Source organism: Sitophilus oryzae, unplaced genomic scaffold, assembly GCF_002938485.1.
Source record: "Sitophilus oryzae breed Bouriz unplaced genomic scaffold, Soryzae_2.0 scaffold_562_pilon_pilon, whole genome shotgun sequence".
NCBI lineage: Eukaryota > Metazoa > Arthropoda > Insecta > Coleoptera > Curculionidae > Sitophilus > Sitophilus oryzae.
This window is the reverse complement of record NW_022147154.1, coordinates 3,878,241-3,900,746: the sequence shown is the minus strand read 5'-3', so window position 1 is coordinate 3,900,746 and position 22,506 is coordinate 3,878,241. Positions and strand designations below refer to the sequence as shown.

The 22,506-nt window shown below is 32.3% G+C and overlaps 1 protein-coding gene across 1 annotated transcript in view; it reads left to right on the top strand.

Moving 5' to 3' along the window:
* The window catches only part of LOC115887281, a 378,504-nt gene that overhangs the window by 352,439 nt on the left and 3,559 nt on the right, over positions 1 to 22,506 (top strand). Inside the window, exon 5 of the mRNA XM_030906668.1 lies at positions 13,692 to 13,914. Within this exon, the coding sequence (XP_030762528.1) occupies positions 13,692 to 13,914 (223 nt within the window). The remainder of the gene's footprint in view (positions 1 to 13,691; positions 13,915 to 22,506) is intronic.

Below are 22,506 nucleotides of genomic sequence, written 5' to 3'. Positions count from 1 at the left end.
TTTAGACAAACTTTAGTAAAAAACTTTAAATGAACGAGTGCTAAGGTTCTACCTGATGTGTCAAAAACGGAACGGACTTAAACAAAAGACAATCAAAAAGTTAACAAAAATCTATAACTTCACTTTTTTTCAGGGTTGGAAAAAATCATGATTTTTTTAAAAAAATTAAGAAATCAGATTTTTTTATTTATATCAGATTTTTTTTATTTAAATCAGATTTTTTTGATTTTAATTCAAAACAATATTTAAATCGGATTTCCAAATGACTAGGACTTATTTCCAATTAAAGTCCTATCCTAATAAATGGCTAAATCTTTATAACTCTGCCCGATACCGATAACATTAACAATTCTATGGCGCGTGTCATTTTTCCAGAGCGGTCACCAATATATTCCGCAAAAAAAGTCGCTCGCTTCAGATCAAAAGGATTTTTTTTTAATCATCTCAAAAATATTAACTTTTGTCATTTTAACTCCTAGGCATAAAAGTAAAGTCTGTTACGCCTAAGCACAAAAGTACAAAAATATATTATTAAACTGATATTAAGTGTCAAATTCAACGAGTGTACAAATTGTTGCTCGATTACTGTTCATATTATTGCAATGTTTAAAATTGATTAAAAAATTATTTGACTTTTGACCACTTGAGTGGGCAGTGGCGGATACAGAGGGGGGCCCATGAGGCCCGGGCCCCCCCTAAAATCTGTAAATTGTGTTAAATAATTGGCTTTTGGGTTAAAAACGGCGCCCTAAAAAGCATATTCTACATTACTTTTTATTTTGGGCCCCCCCTATAAAATAAATTCCTGTATCCGCCCCTGTGAGTGGGGGCGGTTGGCCAGTGGCAATGAGCTTTTCCCAGTGACTTACACCAAACCTCCAGGACCCGAACACTTAATGGCAATTTTTTTTGCAAATGCAAAGATCTTTGCACAACAAACTGTGTTTGTGCTTCTTATAATCGGAAATGCAGCATTTTGCGTAAAAAATGCAATCAAGCCTGTCTAAATGCACCCAGTGCATTTAGACAGATTATTAGATAGATAGAGTCGATTATGAAGAAATGGAAATAGATGATGGTGACGTGTAAATACAAATATGAAAAAGTTATTATTATGTATTTGTAGTTAAAAGCTATTAAAAGTTGAATTTATACTTTTCTGTTGGAATAAAAAGAATTTCAGTGTTTATTATTATCTGTTATTAAGAATAACAATTTTTTTCTGTTTTTTATTTATTTTTAATGTTTTTTTGAATCCATTAATAACCTAAAACCAAAGGCAACAGTTTTTATTTTATGTCAATCGAACAAAAAATAAAGTATTTTTGCATCCTGCATAAGTTTATTTTTGTTTGTATCCTTAAGGATAAACTATACACTATATCTCCCGCACTACTCAACCTATCATAAACTCAAGGACTGTTTCAAAATCAGAACAAAAGAGCGCATATTCTTTAACCTTTTTTGCTACGAAGTACGGTTCAAAAAAAAATTGAAGAAAAGCAAGTCGATTTCTTTTATTATTTTCCATTTTTTTTATTTTTGACAGAAAAACAACCTGCCAAAATAGTTTTATATTTTTATTTCATTCTTTAGTCCAAAACAAAGGTAATTATTTTTACTTGACGAAAATCGGTTAATAAATAAGAAAGTTACGATTTTTTTAAAGAATAGGATCAGACACCATCTTTAATTCAACATGGCGGAGGAAGCAAGCGCTCTAGGAGGTGTAACTTTTCTTACAGAGTACTGTTAATGAGTACTATCATCTGTGAAAAAATCAGCTTCATTGCAAAAACTTCCCCTATTTTTGCTAACTGCCCTGGCGTATTATAGATTCTCGGGAATGAAGATATAGTCTCTATATCAGAAGAACCTAGTTCTGCTCTAGACTTTGTGAATGATATTATGTATTCGAACAGTGCATTTTTGTCACATACATTTATATAGTTTTAATAAAAATATATTTTTTTTTAAATCGCATGATTAAAATAATTAAAAGAATCACTTGATTTAAATCATTTGATTTAAATCATGCCAACCCTGCTTTTTTTATGTGTTCTTTTGATTTCAAACATAGTTTAAGTACATTTAAGTAAAGAGTTTTTGAAATGCTTGGGTTTAATCAGTATATTTAAAAATTCTTTCAATAAATGTTTAGATATTTTTTCAGTGTAGGTCGAGGTATAGGTACAGGATTTTTCAAAGATGTTAAGTGCCATAAAAAAAGTAAACGTATAAATTTTTCATAACCTTCTGAACATCTTTTGTTTATTTTTATTTTACTTTTTGGCGGTCCAGACAAAACCTTACAAGTCCTACATTTAAAGATTTTTACTACTGCCAATAGATAAGCATGCAATAACTATCTGTGAAAACTCCGAAAACTAAATACCTGATATGTTATTTCAGATATTTTGTATACATTAATTTAAATATAAACGAAAATAATGAAACAAACAACTAGTTTATGTACGGCAAACTTTTAAAAACAGTTTAAAAAATAAATTGTTTTTCTCCTTTTTGGATATTTTTTAAACAGAAATGAAAATAAACCTATCAAGCTACAATCGAATATTTTTATAATTTAAATATTTTACAATTTTATATACTACTACTATACTAATTTTATTCTGCATATTTTGAAATTTATTTGGTTTAAAAACATATACACAGAAAGAGAAATAAATCTAGCCAGCAATTACAAACAGATTGTCCAACTCAACAGTGCAGCCAATAGAAACTAATCGAGTTAGATGAAGGCCAAAACGGTCAAGTTGGTATAATTGTTAAATGGACTGCGAAATAAATTTCATGTGTTGAACGTGGAGGGAAAAATATTACCGTATGATTGAGAAAAACGGTTTCAAAGACGGTTGGGGAATAACAATCGATGATAATTTTGGCATGGCTAATCTCTAGGCATCATTTAGTAAAAATTGACATAAAAAATATATATTTTCTCGAAGTTTAAACTACACCATTTAAAACTAATTTTTACTCAAAATAAAAATAAAAATCAACCTGGCAGAAAGCGCCATTATAAAATAAAGAAGAGTACGCACCAAAGAAATGACATCTACCTTTTGACTTCGCCAAAACATGTCTGAGAACTCGGTCTCCTGACTACAATGATATGCCACACTTTACAGTATTTTTGTTTTGGGTACCTTAACAACAACAAAACTATTTAATTATTATTTAAAAGAATTTCTGACTCTGTTTTTTTTAAATTATTTAATCTGATTATATTACCGCTATAATTAAAATTGAATAAGGAAAATCGAGCCAATTGGAAGATTCAAATAAATAATTGTAAAACTTGGAAAATAAGTTGGTTATAATAATGGTTTTATAATTCGGAAACTCTCTATTTATTTATCTAGCAATGCTAGAACACTCTATTAATTTGAAAGTCGATTAGAGAAAATAGTATGATTCATTGGCAAGCGATGTAAATATTTGTGATCACGTAAAAATGTGATGTAAGAGGAGGCTTAGCACGAGACCGGCGCGCGGCAGGTCAGTGAACAGTAGACGGGACGGCCGGCTGTAAAGTAGTGTTGTGTTGTGTTTTGTCACAGAGCTGACATAGGTTGCGAGTCTTATGACTAAGGTTAGGTTAGGTTAGGTAAAAAGGATTAGGATATACTATACTATAGGATATATATATATATATATATATATATATATATATATATATATATATATATATATATATATATATATATATATATATATATATATATATATATATATATATATATATATATATATATATATATATATATATATATATATTATATATATATACTATTTGGATACGAGTCTTATTGACTATTTGGATACGAGTCTTATTGACTATTTGGATACGAGTCTTATTGACTATTAGGATACGAGTCTTATTGACTATTTGGATACGAGTCTTATTGACTATTTGGATACGTGTCTTATTGACTATTTGGATACGAGTCTTATTGACTATTAGGATACGAGTCTTATTGACTATTAACAATGCGAGTCTTTTTGACTATTAGGGATGCGAATCTATTTAGCTGCAGATTTGCGACATATTAAACTCATATAAAAAATGCCTCATTTTATGCTCAAGAATCCAAAAATGAAATAAAATACTAGGTGTTCCATAAGAAAAAATATAACTTTGGTATGGATCTTAGTTCTGACACACCCTGTACATTGGAAAATAATTTTAAATTATGCACATTGCCTTCCCACATGTACCCATAAAATATTTTGTTACTACATCTTTCCGTTTTCGTATAATCAACCGAGGCGAATGAGGTGCGCCACCCTGTATTTATTATACAGGGTGTCCCAGAAATAAGAAATAAGAAATAAGTGTAAGTATAGTAAATACTCTAAGAAATAAGTGTAAGTATTTTAAGGGGTGGTAGATCTCGATAAAAGAAACATATTTTCTTTTTATCGTTTTTCAAATAAGTCCAAAATAACGGAGTTATTTTACTTTAAAAATTTCCAAAAAAAAAATATTTTTTGCTAAAATTTCGAGAACCACTGGATCTTTGTTGGATTTTCTTTCTAGTAAATTTAATCTATTACCTATGTTGCCATATTATCAAGAAATTATGTTTTTTGACTAAAAACTAAAAAAAAATCAAAAAATTTTTCAAAAAATTCCGAATTTTCCAAATTTTCTTTTTCGCGAAAAAAACGTCATAGGCGTTTTTCTGGGATTGAACTATACTACCAGTTAAAATACTTGCACTTATTTCTGTGACACCCACTATATTATTTTTGTTTTTTTATTGCATTTGATTTTCCGTATTAAATATTTTACGCCATGTCATTGTCAAGTTTGAAAGCTTATCAATATTGTAACGATGAATAGATTAAATATTTAAAAAAAACAGAGCCGGACTTGAAATTAGTTTAAATAAATCGTGTTTAAATGTCCGAAGCAAAAAAAATATTAAGTGTGGCATATCATTGTACTCAGGAGACCGAGTTCTTTCAAAACCTGAAATAAAAAATGCAGATCCGTATTTAAAAAAAATTAAGTTGGCCTCTGTATCTCACAAATTATCAGCTAATTTAAAAATCCAAAAATAGCCCTAATAAAGTGGCTATGAGAATGTGCAATTAGTTTTTTGATATTCTAAAATGTAACGACAGGAAAAAATAAAATTAATTTTTCAAAAAATCCGTTTTTTCCCAAAAAACTCAGCAATCTTTGAAAATTTGAAAACTTTTTTGATGGCATTTTGGTGAACATCCCAAAGGGTCCTTAGCCCCATTTTAATCATGTTCGTATCTATTACGGTTACCGAGCTGCCAATGTTCGTACCTCGAATTTGAAGCACCCTGTATAATCTAATAGTTTTTATAAGTAACAATAATGTCTAAAGAAAAAATTAGAAACTAAAACACATAGACACGTTTTATGTTATTTGCGTTACTTAAAACGAATGGCAAACGCTCGTTTGAAGTGTGATTGTGTGAGAAGTACACATATGGCTGTCGAAAACATCGATCAGAAACAGGGGTGCAAACACTCCAAACGAGACCGAAGACTGGAAGTTTGGGGGAAGAAGCGGTCGACAAATAAGGAACAACACTCGACAAACACACACAAGTGCTACCTACGGTTGTGGAATTCTTTAGTTTGTTTTGAAGAGATTGTTCTATATTCCACCTATGTCGTCAAAAACCGCAGAATAAGATTTAGTTGTTAAGAAAGTTATATCAGAACAAATACACCTATATTTGCTTATTAGATTCTGCATACAAAATGATTAAAATAGTTGGCAAACTTGTCATAGGGGATTTTAGGATTAGTGATTCGTACCAAGGTAATAGGTGGTGATAGAAATTGATCGACAAATGTCAACTTTTTTTCTTTGTTAATAACTGTGTTAATAGTTTTTACTTTGTTAGTTTTTTGAAATCGGCATATTTTTTAATGTAAAAAATTACTTTTTCTTTATAAAACTAATATACACACAACCAAACTTATGAAATCACTCTTTATATTTGACTAGACTTTTTGCAGAGAAAAAAAATGGTATACTAATTTAAGATAAGGCCTTTCTGTTGTAATAAACATGATAATAAAGAATAAACGACTGCTGCGATTAATTTTCTTGTAAATTTTGTGTTCAGTAGTAAAATCACAATTGTCCGGTAATTTTCATTCGATCCAAAAAAAATAAAAAAAATGCCTTATGTCGGATTAACAGATGTACAGAGGGGAATAATTATTGCTCTCATTGAACAAGGAATGCCCCAAAGAGACATAGCAGAGATAGTTACCCACGGTGTTGTATCGACAACATATGCAAGATACTTGGAACTAGAAACTCTCAAGAACAGATCCAGACAAAGTCGTCAAAGAGTCACAACTGAACAACAAGATCGCTTTGTGTGCCAAATTACTAGAAGAAATCCTAATGTTTCTCATCCAGAGCTACAAAGACAACTTCTGGTAGCTACAGCTGTGAACGTTTCAGTGGAAACCATAAGAAAAAAGCTTCGTGATCGAGGGTTCTACAGTAGGAGGGAGTTACGGGTCCCACAGTTATCTCGGCAAAATAAAATTGACCGGCTAAATTGATGCCTTCAGTATCCAAACTGGACAATTGAGAATTGGCAAAATGTTCTTTTTCTGGATGAGACTAGAATTGGCCTAAGATCAGACGACCATCGTATTTGGGTTTTCAGAGTTCCAGGAAAACGAGCGAGGCTCCAGGCTGCCAAATCTGAACCAAAATATAAAGGAGGAGCTGTAATGTTCTGGGGAGGTATTATGCTGGGAGCAAAAACTCCATTGTTACCACTTCAACAAACTTTAACGGGTCGGAGGTATGTTGATTTAGTGCTAGAACCAATCGCCTAGGCTTTGGAGAGGTGCAATTTGGGGATAATTTTAACTTCATGCACCATAATGCATCTCCCCATATCAGCAGAGTGGCTAGAGAATGTCTTGAAACGGAAGGTGTCATAGTTTTGGACTGGCCTGCATATTCACCAGATCTAAACCCTATCGAACACTTGTGGTACCAGCTCAAAAGAAGGGTTAGAGCTCGTCAAAATAATCCAGGAAAGCTCGCACAGCTTATTGATGCAACATTAGCAGAATGGGAAAACGTACCCCAAGACAACGTTGATAATGTAATAAGAAGCATGCCAGCGCGGCTAGAAGTTTGCATAAGCTTGCATAAGGGCTAGAGGTGGCAATAGGAATTTATCAATTTTCTTTTTGTTTTTGCTTTTTGTCCCTTAAAAATTTAAATCTCATTTCGTTTCAGAAACCAAAAAAATACCATTGTGTTTATTTTGGGAACTGATTATTATTTTTTCTATTGCTATATGGATTATTTTTCATTAAAAATCTTTGGTAAGGACTGAGTTTTATTCTTTAACACAAAATTTTCATACGTCTCAAAAATTATGAAAAGTAGGTAATAGATGATTCCATATAAGTTTGGTTGTGTGCAGTTCTCAACATACAAAAGAAGTCATTGCATAACCGTAGCTTATTTTGGTTCAAGTTTTGAGAAGAAACAAGTAATAGAATTTTTAATTGAACGAAATCGGCAAACAAATTTTAATCAATACAAAATTAATTACATTTTGAATACAGTTTATTATTTATCAAATTTCAAAAACGTATAGTCGGACGACTTCAATATACTGTTGACCTGTTAAAAAATTCTATTAATTTGACAATTAATAGAATGCTTAAATGCTCCTGTTTTATCTAGTTTAGACTTTTTTATTGGAATATGTTAGACAGTGTTTACAAAACTCGATCAACTATTGTAGAAAACATGAAAGAAATAATTGTTGCTGTTTTTGGAAGTAGAACTCCACATATGCCTCTTAACACGAAAATATCTTTTGAAAAGAGAATCTTTTTATGTAGTGAACAGGAAAGGAAGCATTTTAGGCATTTGCTTTCATCCAGCGAATTTTTGTCACATAATTATACATTTCAATCTAGTTTTAATTCTGTAATAATTAAAATATGTTTTAAACGTGTATCTTCTTATTATCATCGAATATTTTACTATGCATCCTTTAATTTGTGTTAAATTAACAAAAGGTATATCACAGCCACCTAGATTTTATCAAATAATAAAGATCTTTGAATGTGGTAGACAATGATTCAATATTGAAACGAAAATAATTTCGGACTTCCATTGACTTTTTTATTTTACTTACACTTGTATTGGTAGCACAAAAATGAAAATATCTAGGAAGATATTTGTCTAAGGGGTAGGCAACTTTAACAGTATTTTGAAGACATATGAATTCTCCATTGAATATCGGTATAATATGCTGGGTGTTCCATTTAAATCAAAAGAGTAGCTTGCTTGTAAATGTGACAAATGTTCTATATTAATTTTGTCTTACCCTTATAATATTTTGTGGCAAGTTTTAATTTGATTTAAAGCATGGGTGGCCAACCTTTTCAGCCGGCGGGCCAAATAGCAGAAGTGAAATTATCTACCGGGCCACAATTTTTTTATTAATTAAAGCAAACAGTATAGGTATATTTTTATTCTAGAGAAAATTATAACTACAACATATCTAGAAGTAAAACATCTTTATCTAATAACTACATAATTTAAATATATTTCAGTTTAGTGGGAAATCTGATTTTGTTTGGCAGAACTAAGGGCATCAATATTAACGTCGACTGAGGTTGTTGCCACTCGTAAACAGTTTTCCAAATGAATATCAGTGATACGCGTTCTCACTTGCGATTTAATATGCTTCATGTGACTAAAAAGCTGTTCACACATATAAGTGTTTCCAAATAGCGAAAACATCAACAAAGCATGATTGTAGAATACAGGATATTTAACATTGTTCAAATACTTTGTGTAGAACTCTTCCAAATTAACCTGATGAAATTTCTCCTTTAACTGCATATCACAAGACATTTCACAATGCTCCATTTGGAACCTTCCTGGTAATGAATTCACATCTACAGTGAATGGTGTTGCAAATGCAGAAAAAAGGACACTATGCTTTTTAAAGTCTTGAAATCGGGTTTCAAATTCAATTTTCAAGTCAGATAACAAAGAAGCGTATTTATAAGCCACCTCCTGTGTGACGTCTTGCTGCAGCGACAATGTAAGAAAATGAGTAAAATTTTTTGTCCGTAACTGCTCTTCCCAAAGACCAAGTTTCATCTGGAATGCAGAAATAAGATCATACAAATTATTAATTAATTGATCTTTGCCTTGTAGACAAGTATTCAGGTCATTCAGGTGACTTGTGATGTCAACTAAAAACGCAAAATCGCAAACCCATTCTTTGTCCGCAAACTCTCGGATTCTTTTTGATTTGCTTTCATAAAATGATTGTATTTCTTCCTGCAAATCAAACAGCCTTTTTAACATTTTATAGCACGCGTTAACCATCTTACTTCTGCATAAAACGTAACATCACCATAATCTGAGTCCAAGGACTTGAGGAATTCTTGGAATTGACGATGATTCAATATCCAAAGCCAAAGAGTAAAATACAAAATCGGATGCTCTGCTTCTCAAATCATCTTCAATATAATTTCCAATGTCGTCAACACGCCTAGTAATCGTTTGACGAGACAGGCTTATTTTGGAGAAATCCTTTTTCTTTTCGGGAATCAAAATTTCAGCGACGCTTTCCAAACATTATTTAACTATTTCACCATCCGAATAAGGTTTGGATTTTTTGCTAGTATCATAGCTACTGCATAACTAGCTTTAACATAGCATCTCGACTCTGTACTAGCCTTTGTAAATATTTGCTGTTGTGTAGAAAGTTTTTGTTTTAAGTCATTTACTGTATCTTGTCGAAATTGCCCTTTGTACTTATCAAACTTATTTGCATGTTTAGTCTCGTCATGCCGTTTAATGTTATACTCTTTCAAAACGGAAATAGATTCATTGCATATCAAACATATGGGCTTTGTTTTAAAATCCACAAAAAAGTAGTTTACAGTCCACCTGTCTTGAAAAATTCTCATTTCGTCTGTGATTTTTCTCTTTTTTGGTACAAGGTCTTTACTAGTTGACGCCATCGTGGGTTTCTTTTTTAACTAAAAATATGGAAAATAATATCACTGCTACTAATAGATACTTAATATTACTTAATACTAAAAGAGAATTGTGTATGCCACTAGTTATTAATACATTAGCTCAAATAAGTGTCATATACAGGGTGATTTTTAACCTAAACGCAATAAGCAAGCTGCGTCCTGGGCCAAAATCGCGTGCTTTTTTAAATGGAGGTCCCAAAACCGTATTTTGGTACAATTCAATTTCATACACCGTTTGATAAGACAGACGGAGATACAGGCAGACAGATAGTAGGACAGACAGCGATGTATGCTTATCAGAGAAACAGATAGACAGACCCAATGTCTGTCTGTCTGTTTCTAAACTTTTTTCCGCTTTCGATTTATTTATTAAAAAGAGTTTTGAGACAGACAGACAGTGGGGATAAACATACATCTCTGTCTGTCTTATCAAACGGCGTATGACCTTGAATTGTACCAAAATACGGTTTTGGGACCTCCATTTAAAAAAGCACGCGATTTTGGTCCAGAACGCAGCTTGCTTATCTACTTTTGTTATCTCCGTAAATAAAAATATTTAGTGCACATTCAATTTAATGGAATTTACATTTTTTGTTTTTATTTCAATAGTTTGTTATTTCGGTAAATAAAAATATTCTACTAACTTTTTTTTCATTATTAGTCATTATTTGTCATCAGCAATAATTTCCCAAGTTTATGCGTATAGGTTAAAAATCACCCTGTATATTAGTAACAAAAAATGTTTATATAAAGAAATAAAAGCTGGGCTTACTTACTTGAAGAATATGTCGATAAAATAATTTGAAATCGTATTATAAATAGGTATATATTATTATAACACTGACTGCAAAAGGTCTTCTAATGAATTTGCGATAATAAAAAGGATACGCGACCATGACGTGAACATCACACAGAAGAGTGAGACTGACTTCACTTCACTGGCTAATCTAGTCTTGCGCCTTAGTCGCCCGGTTTTCCAACCGGCGCGCATGTGCGTCTCGCATTACGCAATGAATAACAGCTCTCCCCACTAGAACTGCCTATGATAAAAACGACGATACAATATTTAGGGTTTATTTTTAAATCAGTTTTAACAAGGACATAGGAAAATTTAGAAACTACTATTTCGTTATTTTAATGTGTAATATGAATCGGAACTTTCATGTCATATTCTTTTAGCTATATAATGATATGTACAATAAAATTTAAAAAATATAATTTGCTCCAGGTCTGTGGGCCGCAAGAGGACAAAAGGCGGGCCGCAAGCGGCCCGCGGGCCTCGTGTTGGCCACCCATGATTTAAAGTACAATAGTTGTTTTAACTACATATTAGGCTATACCGTGTAAATTCCAATTTAGTTAGCTTTTATTGAAATTTAAAATTTGTTCTTCATTTCCAAAATGTGAAATATGTCAAAAACCTTACATGTTAGGCATATACTTTTTTAATGAAACTCACCTTTATTTTTTTTCTAGAATCCGAAAATCAATTGATATGTAGGGTGTTATTATATTACAAAAAAAAACAACTTTGATGCGTAACTCTTTTTGAAGATATCCTGTAGAGCTCTATATATTTTTATAAAACGCTTTTAATCTCATCTAGGTTTACTTATAATGAGATTTATGAAAAAAAGTCCTTTGCCTCGGGTCCAGATACTGCCACGTTTTGGAAATCACTCAAAACGAGACAAAACTGAACGAGGCAACAGGAAACGCCAAAAAAAAATTGCCCCATGCCCTCTTCACTAGTAGTTTTCAGGCGCTTTTAGAATCGAAAGTAGGTCGAGGCAAACCGAAGTGGGTCAAGCTGAAAATAAACAGAATTGCGACAAACTTGGGCGACGAAACGCGACCTTGACCTACTTTGAAGAGTTCTCCTCATAGTGCAGAAGCTGTTTTTTATAATTTTATATATTTAATATAAAAAAAAATAGACAGCTCCATGTAAAAACAACGCTGTTTAAAAAACTATGCATTATATTTTGTGTTATTTTTAGTGATTTTTTCTTTATTGATACTATTAACTAAATTTTATTTATTATTTAAATTATTTCACATTTTATAAAACCGTTTTATGTTGATACTGTTTTTTTTAAATGGTGCTGACCACTTTTTAGCTATTTAGCTCAAAAAAAACTTTACATAAGAAATCCGTAGTATATCTTATTTAAAAATATTTTTATTGTTATACTTTTCTATTAATCAAAGGCTAAGTGTGCGCTAAATTGCTACTAACTTATTTAATGTTAGAAATTATTCATATTTCAAAGACAAATATGCAAACTGTAAACTAAAACCTGAACGTAACATAAAGCCAACTTTCATCCCCTTGTTAACTTTATTTAAATTAAGTACACAAAGTTTGCTCATTTCACTCAAATAAAATTACTCAAGTATATATAAATTTGGCTAAAAGTTTGAACAAAGCAAACAATATAATTTACTGTATAAAAATAAAATAATAAACTTATAAAAACAGAGATTATAGTAACTATACTTTCTATATTTATAAATATGGAAAAAATATATTGAGTTGACTGTTCAATAAAAAATTAATTATAAAATCAAATATATATTTGTTTTCTAATACACGATACATTATCAATAATTACAATTCAAATTAACTATTTTGGTAATATTAATTGTTGATTATAAATTCATAGTTGTCAAACAAAATATATAATTAATGTTGCACTCTCTCAATTATATATTAATTAAAAATATTTATTATTATACTTACAGAACTATGTATTTAGTGATAAAATATGTTACTACATCTCACTTAATTGAAAATATACAAAGATCAATCAGGCAGAACCTGGAAACTAAATTTATAAACAGTTTCTACAGTATGTTTCCGGATTGTTTTTTATGAGGAAAAACTTTTTTATTATTAACATTTTGAAACAATAAAGTTTTTTACAAAGTCTTTAATTTTAAAGTTACAAAAATGAAATATACAAAAAATGTAACATGTTAAAAGAAATAATCAAACAAAATTAAAAAAATAACTAAATTTATGTAAAAAACAAAGCTGTGAACATATCTGCTAGAAAAAATAGTACAAGGCCAACAAAAAATTTATTGAGTGTCTTACAACCACATAACCAGTGTTCACTTTTATAAAGTACAGCTCTCGTCTACCAATTCAAAGGTTGTGGGTTCGAATCCCACAGCCGGCATTTCATCAGCCGACTATTTTCATTAAAATAAAAATAGTTTGGATACCTAGGTCGACTCAGCCTTAAATGAGTACTTGGGATTCACAATCCTGAGGTAATAATAGGCGGTTGAAGCGTAATGCTAGCCACATTACCTTCCTTGTATATCGAACGGCTCTAGTATGGCAAGCTGTACCTTGCTACTCCCAAGGTGTTAAACGCTATATACGGGAGCTATTATTATTATTATTACAATATTTTGAACGGATACGACGCATCACCCGTATCAATGGAAGCTTTGCCGCTGTATGAAATATATGAAAATAAAATCTTCAAAATATTGAATTATTAAAAATATATGCATGATTATTGAAGAAAAATTACCTTAATTTTATTTTAATTTATTTTAGGTGCAAAGAACTGAACATTTTTTATGTACTCTTTTTTTTTGCTTTAAGGTTCCTGGCTACACTTCAGAATGGACAACGGCCACAGAAGACCAATTAGAACAAAAAACTGCCCAGCTGGAACTCACGGGAGTCGGAGGTAGTTGGGGAGCCCTAAGGATACGTTGCGAGGCCAGCCTTTTTAGGTTATACAGGGCCAACAGCGTGGCTATCGAGGTTAAGCCGGATACTCCTCAACCGGCATCTGTATTGCTCATGGGACCAAGTTCAAATGGTAAGTTACTTATAACAATGTTCCGCTCATTTATGATATAATAATAGATGTATACCGGTACCAGGTCAATAGCAAATTTCAAAGTACAATAATTGAATTTATAATATTACACTAAAAATGGAAGATTAAGCTAAAGAGACAGTAAACTATACTATATCGATTTATAAAAGTATACACGGTGTTTCAGAAAACATGTGATATCTCTCGAGGGGAGATTCTTCACGTAAAAATAAGATTTAATTTTTATATCAACATAGGTTCTATTCTGCTTTATTTCGTAGCTACAGGGTGTAAAAGACTTAATTTTGTTTTGATCTCGGTTTTGATTAATTATATTGTTTTCTAAGTGCTTTTAGGGATTCGAATAACATTTTAGGGTAAACGTTACTATAAGTGCGATATACAGGGTGGTCCGAACTGTATTCCGGAAACTTCGGCAGCATATTCTGCAGATAAAAATAAGTAAAAAAGTTCGTATAAATGTATGTCCTAAAACGCTTAGTTTCGGAGATACAGTGTGTAGAAGTTTCATTTTTATTTTGATTTTTTCCAAATAATTTATGAAGTAACGTAAATATTTGGATGAAAATTGGTGTCTGGGGTTTTTTGACATCAAAAATTTGATTTTGATGTCAGTATGACTGCTACATGTAGAGGGCGCCATCATACATATTTTTTAACTGGTTTGAAGAGTTATACCTTTTAATCCGTACCTGTATAAAGCTACTGAGTAAAAAAATATACATTTACGACATTTTTTACGTAAAAACAAAATTTGGGAAAAATCGCTACTAGTAATGGTTCTCGAGATATTTGGAATCGAAATTATCAATACCTGTTATCATTGACAAAAATTAAACATGGTTGACTAAATAGTTATTAGACTGAAATCATAAATTTGAAATGTTTTTGTGCCAAAAGTTCGACAGAAACTGTTTTATCATCATTTCTTCACTGAAAAATTTCTTATTAATTTAAAAAAAGAAAAATTTTTGATTTAATTTAACGAACGGTTTTCTATGTGGTGAATCGCATCTCACGATTCATTTTTAATACTCGAACAAATAAACGACTCGTTCAATTTTTGCGCACCTCTAGTATATGGCATCAATAGACTTGAACAAAAGCCCAATCAAACATCATGGATATAAATTGAAAGCGATCTGAAAGTTATTTACAAAAAAGTATTTTAAAAGTATTTATACTGTGATACGTAAAATGTGTTTGTAATTTGTTCAAATGGACGAATCGTAAGAGTCGATTTATTATGAGAAATTGAATTGTGTGATTCGATTCACTAAAAAGTATCGTAATACCCATCACTAATCACTAATATACCCATCACTAATAATCCCTAAATAATCAAATTAAAAAAAATAGTCTTTGGTAATTATCTTCAATACCATTCATTTTTTATAAATAGTTTTTAATAATAAATTAGATTAAATAAATAATTTACTAACTTTGTTTCAATTTTATTAATTATGATTAATAAAATTGCGTTTATCTCATCAAGGAGATCGAAATCGACAAAATATCAAGAGATAACTTTTAAACCGCAATAAACGGTCTACACAACTTTTCTCCAGGAGAAAAAAAGTTAGTGGCGCACATGTTTTTTTTTTAAATATTCCAGTTAGTACCCATATGCACGTCCTTCATAAATCTGTCGATACTTTTTTAGCAATGAAATATATAGCACTTACAGTAACTTTTACTCTCAAAATTCACTTCGAACACACGCGAAATAACATACAAAAAACTAATAATTCATAAAAAAAATAAGACTAACTCCATGTAGGTATAAAACAAAGCAGAATCGGACCTACGTTCATAAAAAAAATAAATCTTATTCTTCTCCACACGAGAAATGGCACATGTTCTTTGGAACACCCCGTACTTGTAAATATAATACAGTATTATTTGCTTTAGTTCGTAAACCAGTAAACTAAAATATCTAGAAGCGTTTCAAAAGTCTATGGTTTGAATTGTATTGTTCTTCTAAAATTTAACTCTATAGCACGCTATAATATATTTGAGGGAAAATCGGCCTAACTGTTGATGCGTAATTATAGCTATTGTTACCTTATCAAACAGCGAACGTTAATGGAACATTGTTTCTGCAATAGCTTAATTCAATTGAAACATATGTAATGCGTATGGAACGATTCACTGGGACACCAGTATCAGTCGGTACAGAATATGTAAGCGGAATTGCTATGTCCCAATGTAGTACAGGTAGAATTAATGGAATAAATATATACAATAATAATAATAACTTTAATTCTGGTAACAGGCATTAACCCATACATTATAAAAAGACAGTTTAGACATGTGCAAATATAGTAATAAAATATAAAATGTACAGCAAAAAATATATACGAAACAAACGCTTTTTACCAGGAGACCTTTTTTGGGTAGAAAATAACGAAAATATATATTTTTTCACTCATAGTTTTCTTCTTCTTAGGTCGCTGTCTCCCTTCGGAGGTTGGCGATCCAACTGGCTATGATGGTGCTTCAAACCTCTGAAAATTTCAATCGATGTTCTTCCGAACCAACGACGCAGATCCTTAAACCAGGAGTTTTGCCTTCTTCCTACTGATCTTAATCTCCTGCCCTCAATTTTGCCTTCAATGGCCAGTCTGAGCACCTCGTATCGTTCACCCCTTATGATGTGACCGACGTACTGTAACTTCCTTGTCTTCTCTGTTGATAGTAGCTCTTTATCTTTGCCCATCCGCCTGAGCACCTCCTCATTTAGCACTCTATCTATTCAGGATATACGCAACATATGACAATACAATCTCAAAAGCGTTAATGCGGTTTTCTAATGTGTGATTGAGTGTCCAACTCACAGAGCCGTAGGGAAATACGGGAAAGATGTATGCGCAGTTTGAGGCTTAGATCTCGGCTGGAGAAGAGGGTTTTCATGGAAGCAAAAAACGTCTGGCCGATACTCGTTGTCAACGATACTTGTTCTACCACCTTGTTGTTAATTCTGAGGACAGAAATACAACAAGTTTAGTTTTGTTAACATTTTATGTGTAATCCATACTGTATGCTATGTTCAACAATGCAGTCCATTATGTTCTGATGGTGTAGAATGTGCCAGCTGCTATAATGACCGTATCATCAGCAAAGCGAATATGGAGGGTACCATTGATTTTGATACCATTCTCAACGCTTTCTAGTGCCTTACGGAATATCGCCCGGGGTAAATGTTGAAAGGATTGTGGATAATACGCGCCCCTGACTGACACCCTTCCTAATTGCTACTTCATCAGATGTTCCGCCATCCACTCTGATCTCTGTAGTATGATTCTAGTATAACTGGGTGATAATGCGCGGGCCCCCTTATCTACACACAGTCAAAAGCCTTTCTATAATCTATAAAGCAGGCTTATGCAGGGTGGTCCGAACTGTATTTCGGAAACTTTGGCAGCATATTCTGCAGATAAAAATAAGTAAAAAAGTTCGTATAAATGTATGTCCTAAAATGCTTAGTATGCTTAGTTTCGGAGATACAGGGTGTAGAAGTTTCATTTTTATTTTGATTTTTTCCAAATAATTTCTGAAGGAACGTCAATATTTGGATGAAAATTGGTGTCTGGAAGTTTTTTGACATGAGAAGTTTGATTTTAATCCCGATATGACTCCTACTAGTAGAGGACGCCACCTACATATTTTTTAACTGGTCTGAAGACTAATAAATTTTCCTCCAAACATGTTGACTAAATAGTTATCAAACTGAAATCATAAATTTGGAATGTTTTTGTGTCAAAAGTTCAACAGAAACTGTTTTATCATCATTTTTTCGTAGAAAAATTTATTATTAATTAAAAAAAATAAAAATTTCAGTCAAATAATTATCTACTCAACGTGTTTATTTTTTGTCAATAATGACATACATGTATTGACCATTTCAGTATTAGTCACTCAGTAGTTTTATACAGGTACGGATGAAAACTTATAACACTTCAAACCAGTTAAAACACAGGTAGGTGGCGCCCCCTACAAATAGAAGTCATATTGACATCAAAATCAAAATTCTCATATCAAAAAACTCCCAGACACCAATTTTCATCCAAATATTGACATTACTTCAGAAATTATTTAGAAAAAATCGAAATAAAAATGAAACTTCTACACCCTGTATCTCCGAAATAAAGCATTTTAGGACATACCGAAGGAATACTGCCGAAGGAATACAGTTCGGACCACCCTGTATATCGACGTTTATGTCCCTTTATACTTCAATACAATTAAAAACATGTAGGTGGCGCCCCCTCCAAGTCGACAACATGTCAAATTTCTCATGTTAACGAACACCCATACACCAATTTTTATCCAAATATTTTAGTTCAAAAATTATTTGGACAAAACCGAAATAAAATTTAAATTTCTATACCCCGTATCTCCGAAACGAAGCATTTTAGGATATGAATTTATACGAACTTGTTTACTTATTTTCGAGTTTCCCGAATACAATTTGGACCAACCCGTATACAACATATAGCTTATAATAGAACTTTGATATTATGAAAAAATATGAAAATAACATCCGCCGAAGCAAATTTAAGTGCTATGAAAAAAATACGTGATCCACACGGTAAAACTGCAAATTTTCCCCTAAAACCAGAGAAAACGAGACCACCAGGTCAAACCACTTTATTTAAACGACTAGGGTTTATTATCCCTCACCTTTATCTCATCATACTGCCGCTGACCCTTCTTCTGCTAGCTCATTCTCGTAAAAGAAGAAAACCTAAAACTTTTATAACTCAATCAAGTCGACAATTGCACGCTCCCAACTAATGGCCTTTGGTTTTTGAATTTGAGTAAATCTTCGCAGGAGAGCAGTGGTGGCTCGCTTAGTATAGGCTTGGTGCATTACAGCTGATTTTAAAAATTCCGACCGCATCGCGCGATAGGGCAGAGAATAGAAGTTTTCACTTTGCATTTCACGCATAATCTCTAGTAATAGATAATCATATAGTATATACAGAGTAGTATATTCCAACCCAAGGACGACGTTTATGAGAGTTTTTTCGCAAAAAAATGATATTGAAAAAGGTGAGGTGATACTGAAAATCGGGCATTTTCTTTTAAATTTTCCTGTGTATTTAAGAAAACTTTTTAGAATTGCCTGTTCACCGCAGATTTTTCAACGGTATAATTCCTTAACGTCTGATAATACCATGGTTAACAGTAAAGCGACCCATACATTACATACAAATTGTGCAACGAAGCGATACCCAACGTTGCGTTGCACAACTTTTAAATCGCCCATACACTTGGCAACATTTTGATCAAACTTTTTATTAAAAGTTGTGTGTTGGCGAAAAAATCAGCTGGCAACTAAACACAACGCGTTGCGCAAACAGTCCCGTTGCGTAAAAGAATTCAAACATTTTTGAAACTTATCAAACAATTGCGCAACGCATTAAACAGGGCCATACATTGGCAACTTGTTGCGCAACAGCCTGTGTTTCATTTAACCATGCCATAAAGCGGCCCATACATTATCAAACAAATTGCGCAACAAAGCGATGCGCAACGTTGCGTTGCAAAACTGATTCAGCGGCCCATGCATTATCAAACAAATTGCGCAACAAAGCGATGCGCAACGTTGCGTTGCACAACTGATTCAGCGGTCCATACATTACCAAACAGATTGCGCAACAAAGCGATGCCCAACGTTGTGTTGCACAACTGCATCACTCACGCACTTGGTAAAATTTTGATCAAACTTTTATTAAAAGTTGTGCGTTGTTCGAGAAACAATCATGTCCTCAATTACCATTGCATCAATTATTATCGTACATACCCTAGATGATGTCGGTGATACCAAAAAACGAAAAAGAAAACAAAGAATTTGGATGAAAGAACTAAAATATTGCACAACGAAGCGCAACACACACATACACTACACAACGCGTTGCACAAATAGTCCTGTTGCACAAAATAATTCAAACATTCTTGAAACTTATCAAACAATTGCGCAACGCATCAAAGGTTACCATACATTGGCAACTCATTGCGCAACAGCCTGTGTTGCGCAATTTGTTTGATAATGTACGGGCCGCTTAACAACCAGTTTCAATTAACGATGCCATTTTGAGGATACATTCCGTATCTCTATTCTTGCTTGGAATTGAAGGAAAAATTGAAACATGCAATAATATTCAAGGGGTTCCATTTAAGAAAATAAAACTTTGATGCCACGACCTTATAACCGACCCTGTATAGTTAAATTTATTACTCGGTAATAGATATTTAAAAATCCTATAACTTTTGTATTTAACTTTTTTCGGTACCTCCCATATCTTACCTAATAATCGACCGTTTCTATGCATAACAGCGACCCTGTATAATTCGTTCAAATAAACGAATCGTAAAAGTAAAACTAGTAAAAAAGAATAAACTAATTAAAATTGTTTCATCAGTTCTTATAGTCACACAGCGCCGCTGGAGGGAGATCAAAAATGTACCGTGTGCGTCTCAAAAGTAGCTCACCTCTATAACTTTTTTATTTTTTCAGATAAAGAGATGAGATTTGGTATGTAGTATATGACATAAATTAGGATTGATTGACATATTCAATTGTTTTTGGTCTCTTCCTGTTTCATCGGAAATGACTACGACTTTTTATTTTTAAACGACACCCTCGGTATATTTCTTCGATAGACAGAGGGATGCTATAAAACACTGGACTCGTAATAAAAAATCTATTTTTTTGTTGTTTTCAAATGAAACAAGGGTTCACAAATCTATGGAAACTCCCTTCTCACCACTCATCCCCTCTTTATCGTATAAGCGGTGTACATGATTTACGTAGCGATAAATCGGAAGGAAACCGTTGACGTTACTGACGTCATCATGTCGTAAATTAGACTGGCCTTATTGTCATAAGGCCGTAAAAGAAATCAACGGTGAAATAAAGGCAATTGGGGTGGAGCGGAAGAAAAACCGAAATCGTTTTTTTTTGAGCCAAGCAAATAGTACAGGATCGGTCGTAAATTAGAAAAAAAATAATTGGTCGTATATTTCCAGCCATCGCTAGCAATATAGATGTATAAACCGATAAAATTAGCTCTAATACGTAGAATCCATGTGCGTAACCACGGTGGGGCAACGTGGGGGCAGTTGTGCCTCCATAGCTAACTGCTTTATGCATAATTTCTTGCAGATTAAATTAATATTCAATTGAATAGAAGACATGTTGAAAGGTAGGCCCGTCATCCCCGGACCCTCCTGTAGACCTATGACAGCAAAAAATAAGTGTTTAGATTTTTTTACCTTCATCGCCTACACCCAAATAGCATTTTTGGACACATTTTAGGTATTGTTTCTAATAATTGTGTCTGTTTTTGACGGCACCAAAATGGAAACGGTATGCCACAAATAGGAAACATTTTCGAAATCTTGGCACTAGCCGTTTCCTTAAATGTTTCGATGCGGAATCAAAACTTTTAGAGGAAATGTTTCGAAAAAATTTTTCTGCAATTTGTGTCCAAGATGTTCCCGTTTTCAGCAGCCACTTTTTCTAAATGTGAAAGAACAAAATACCAAACTAAAATAGTGTATATCTGTTTGTTGTGGATTTCAAAATGAACACAACCATCAACCATCAACAATGTCGACCTCCGCCATACTTTTTTTGTCTTAAAATCTTTGTTTTTAGGTTTTCTCTCACAAAAAATGTCTGGCAAAAGCAAATTCATCGTTTAATTTAAGAAGGTACTTTCATATTTTTATATATAATGCCCCTTCTATAATATCATTATTTGTAGCTACAAAATATTTTTGTTTCAAACATAGATTTTTATTCTTATTGCTATATCATGGTTCTGAAAATAAAAATATATAAATCCATGTAAGTAGAACGCGTTCTTATGAGTTTAAAATCTCAACAGCCGATAAAAACATATACATATTTTAGTTAAAAACGTCACTAGCCAATATGGCGGAATTTTAATTCATTATTTTATAAAATTGGCATGGAGTCGGACAAATCATCTACATTATATCATATTTGTCTAAAAAGAGAAAAACGCGTGTTTCGAAATTAAATCGACAATAAATGGAAGCCTTGTTTCTAAAATGTTTCGGTTTAGCGCTATCTGTGTAGAAATTTCGAACTAGTCACCTGTCAAGAACGCCAATCAAAATTTGTGGTCAAAATAATTAAAACATTTTTATTTACTTATTATAACACAATTAAAACATAAAGGCATGTCTTCCATTGTGGAAAAAAAGAGAAAAAAATGTTTGCTGGTATCTTCGGTCTCCTGATGGGTATAGGTAGTGGCTGTTATTACATTTATTCCTAAAACAAATCATCTCTGTAATGCGTATAATGAATAATTATAAAATCGCATAAGTAAAATAGGTATCTGTATTTATATTCACCATATGTCCTTCCTTCCGTTTTTTTTTAATTATAGTACTATAAAAACTTGAAGAATGCTTAAAAGCAAATACTTCAGAGCAACATAAAAACAATAAAGTAAGGTTATGTTGTCATATATGACAGAATATCAAATAAATTATGGAAACTTTTCAGGCACAAAACGGGTACGAAATCTG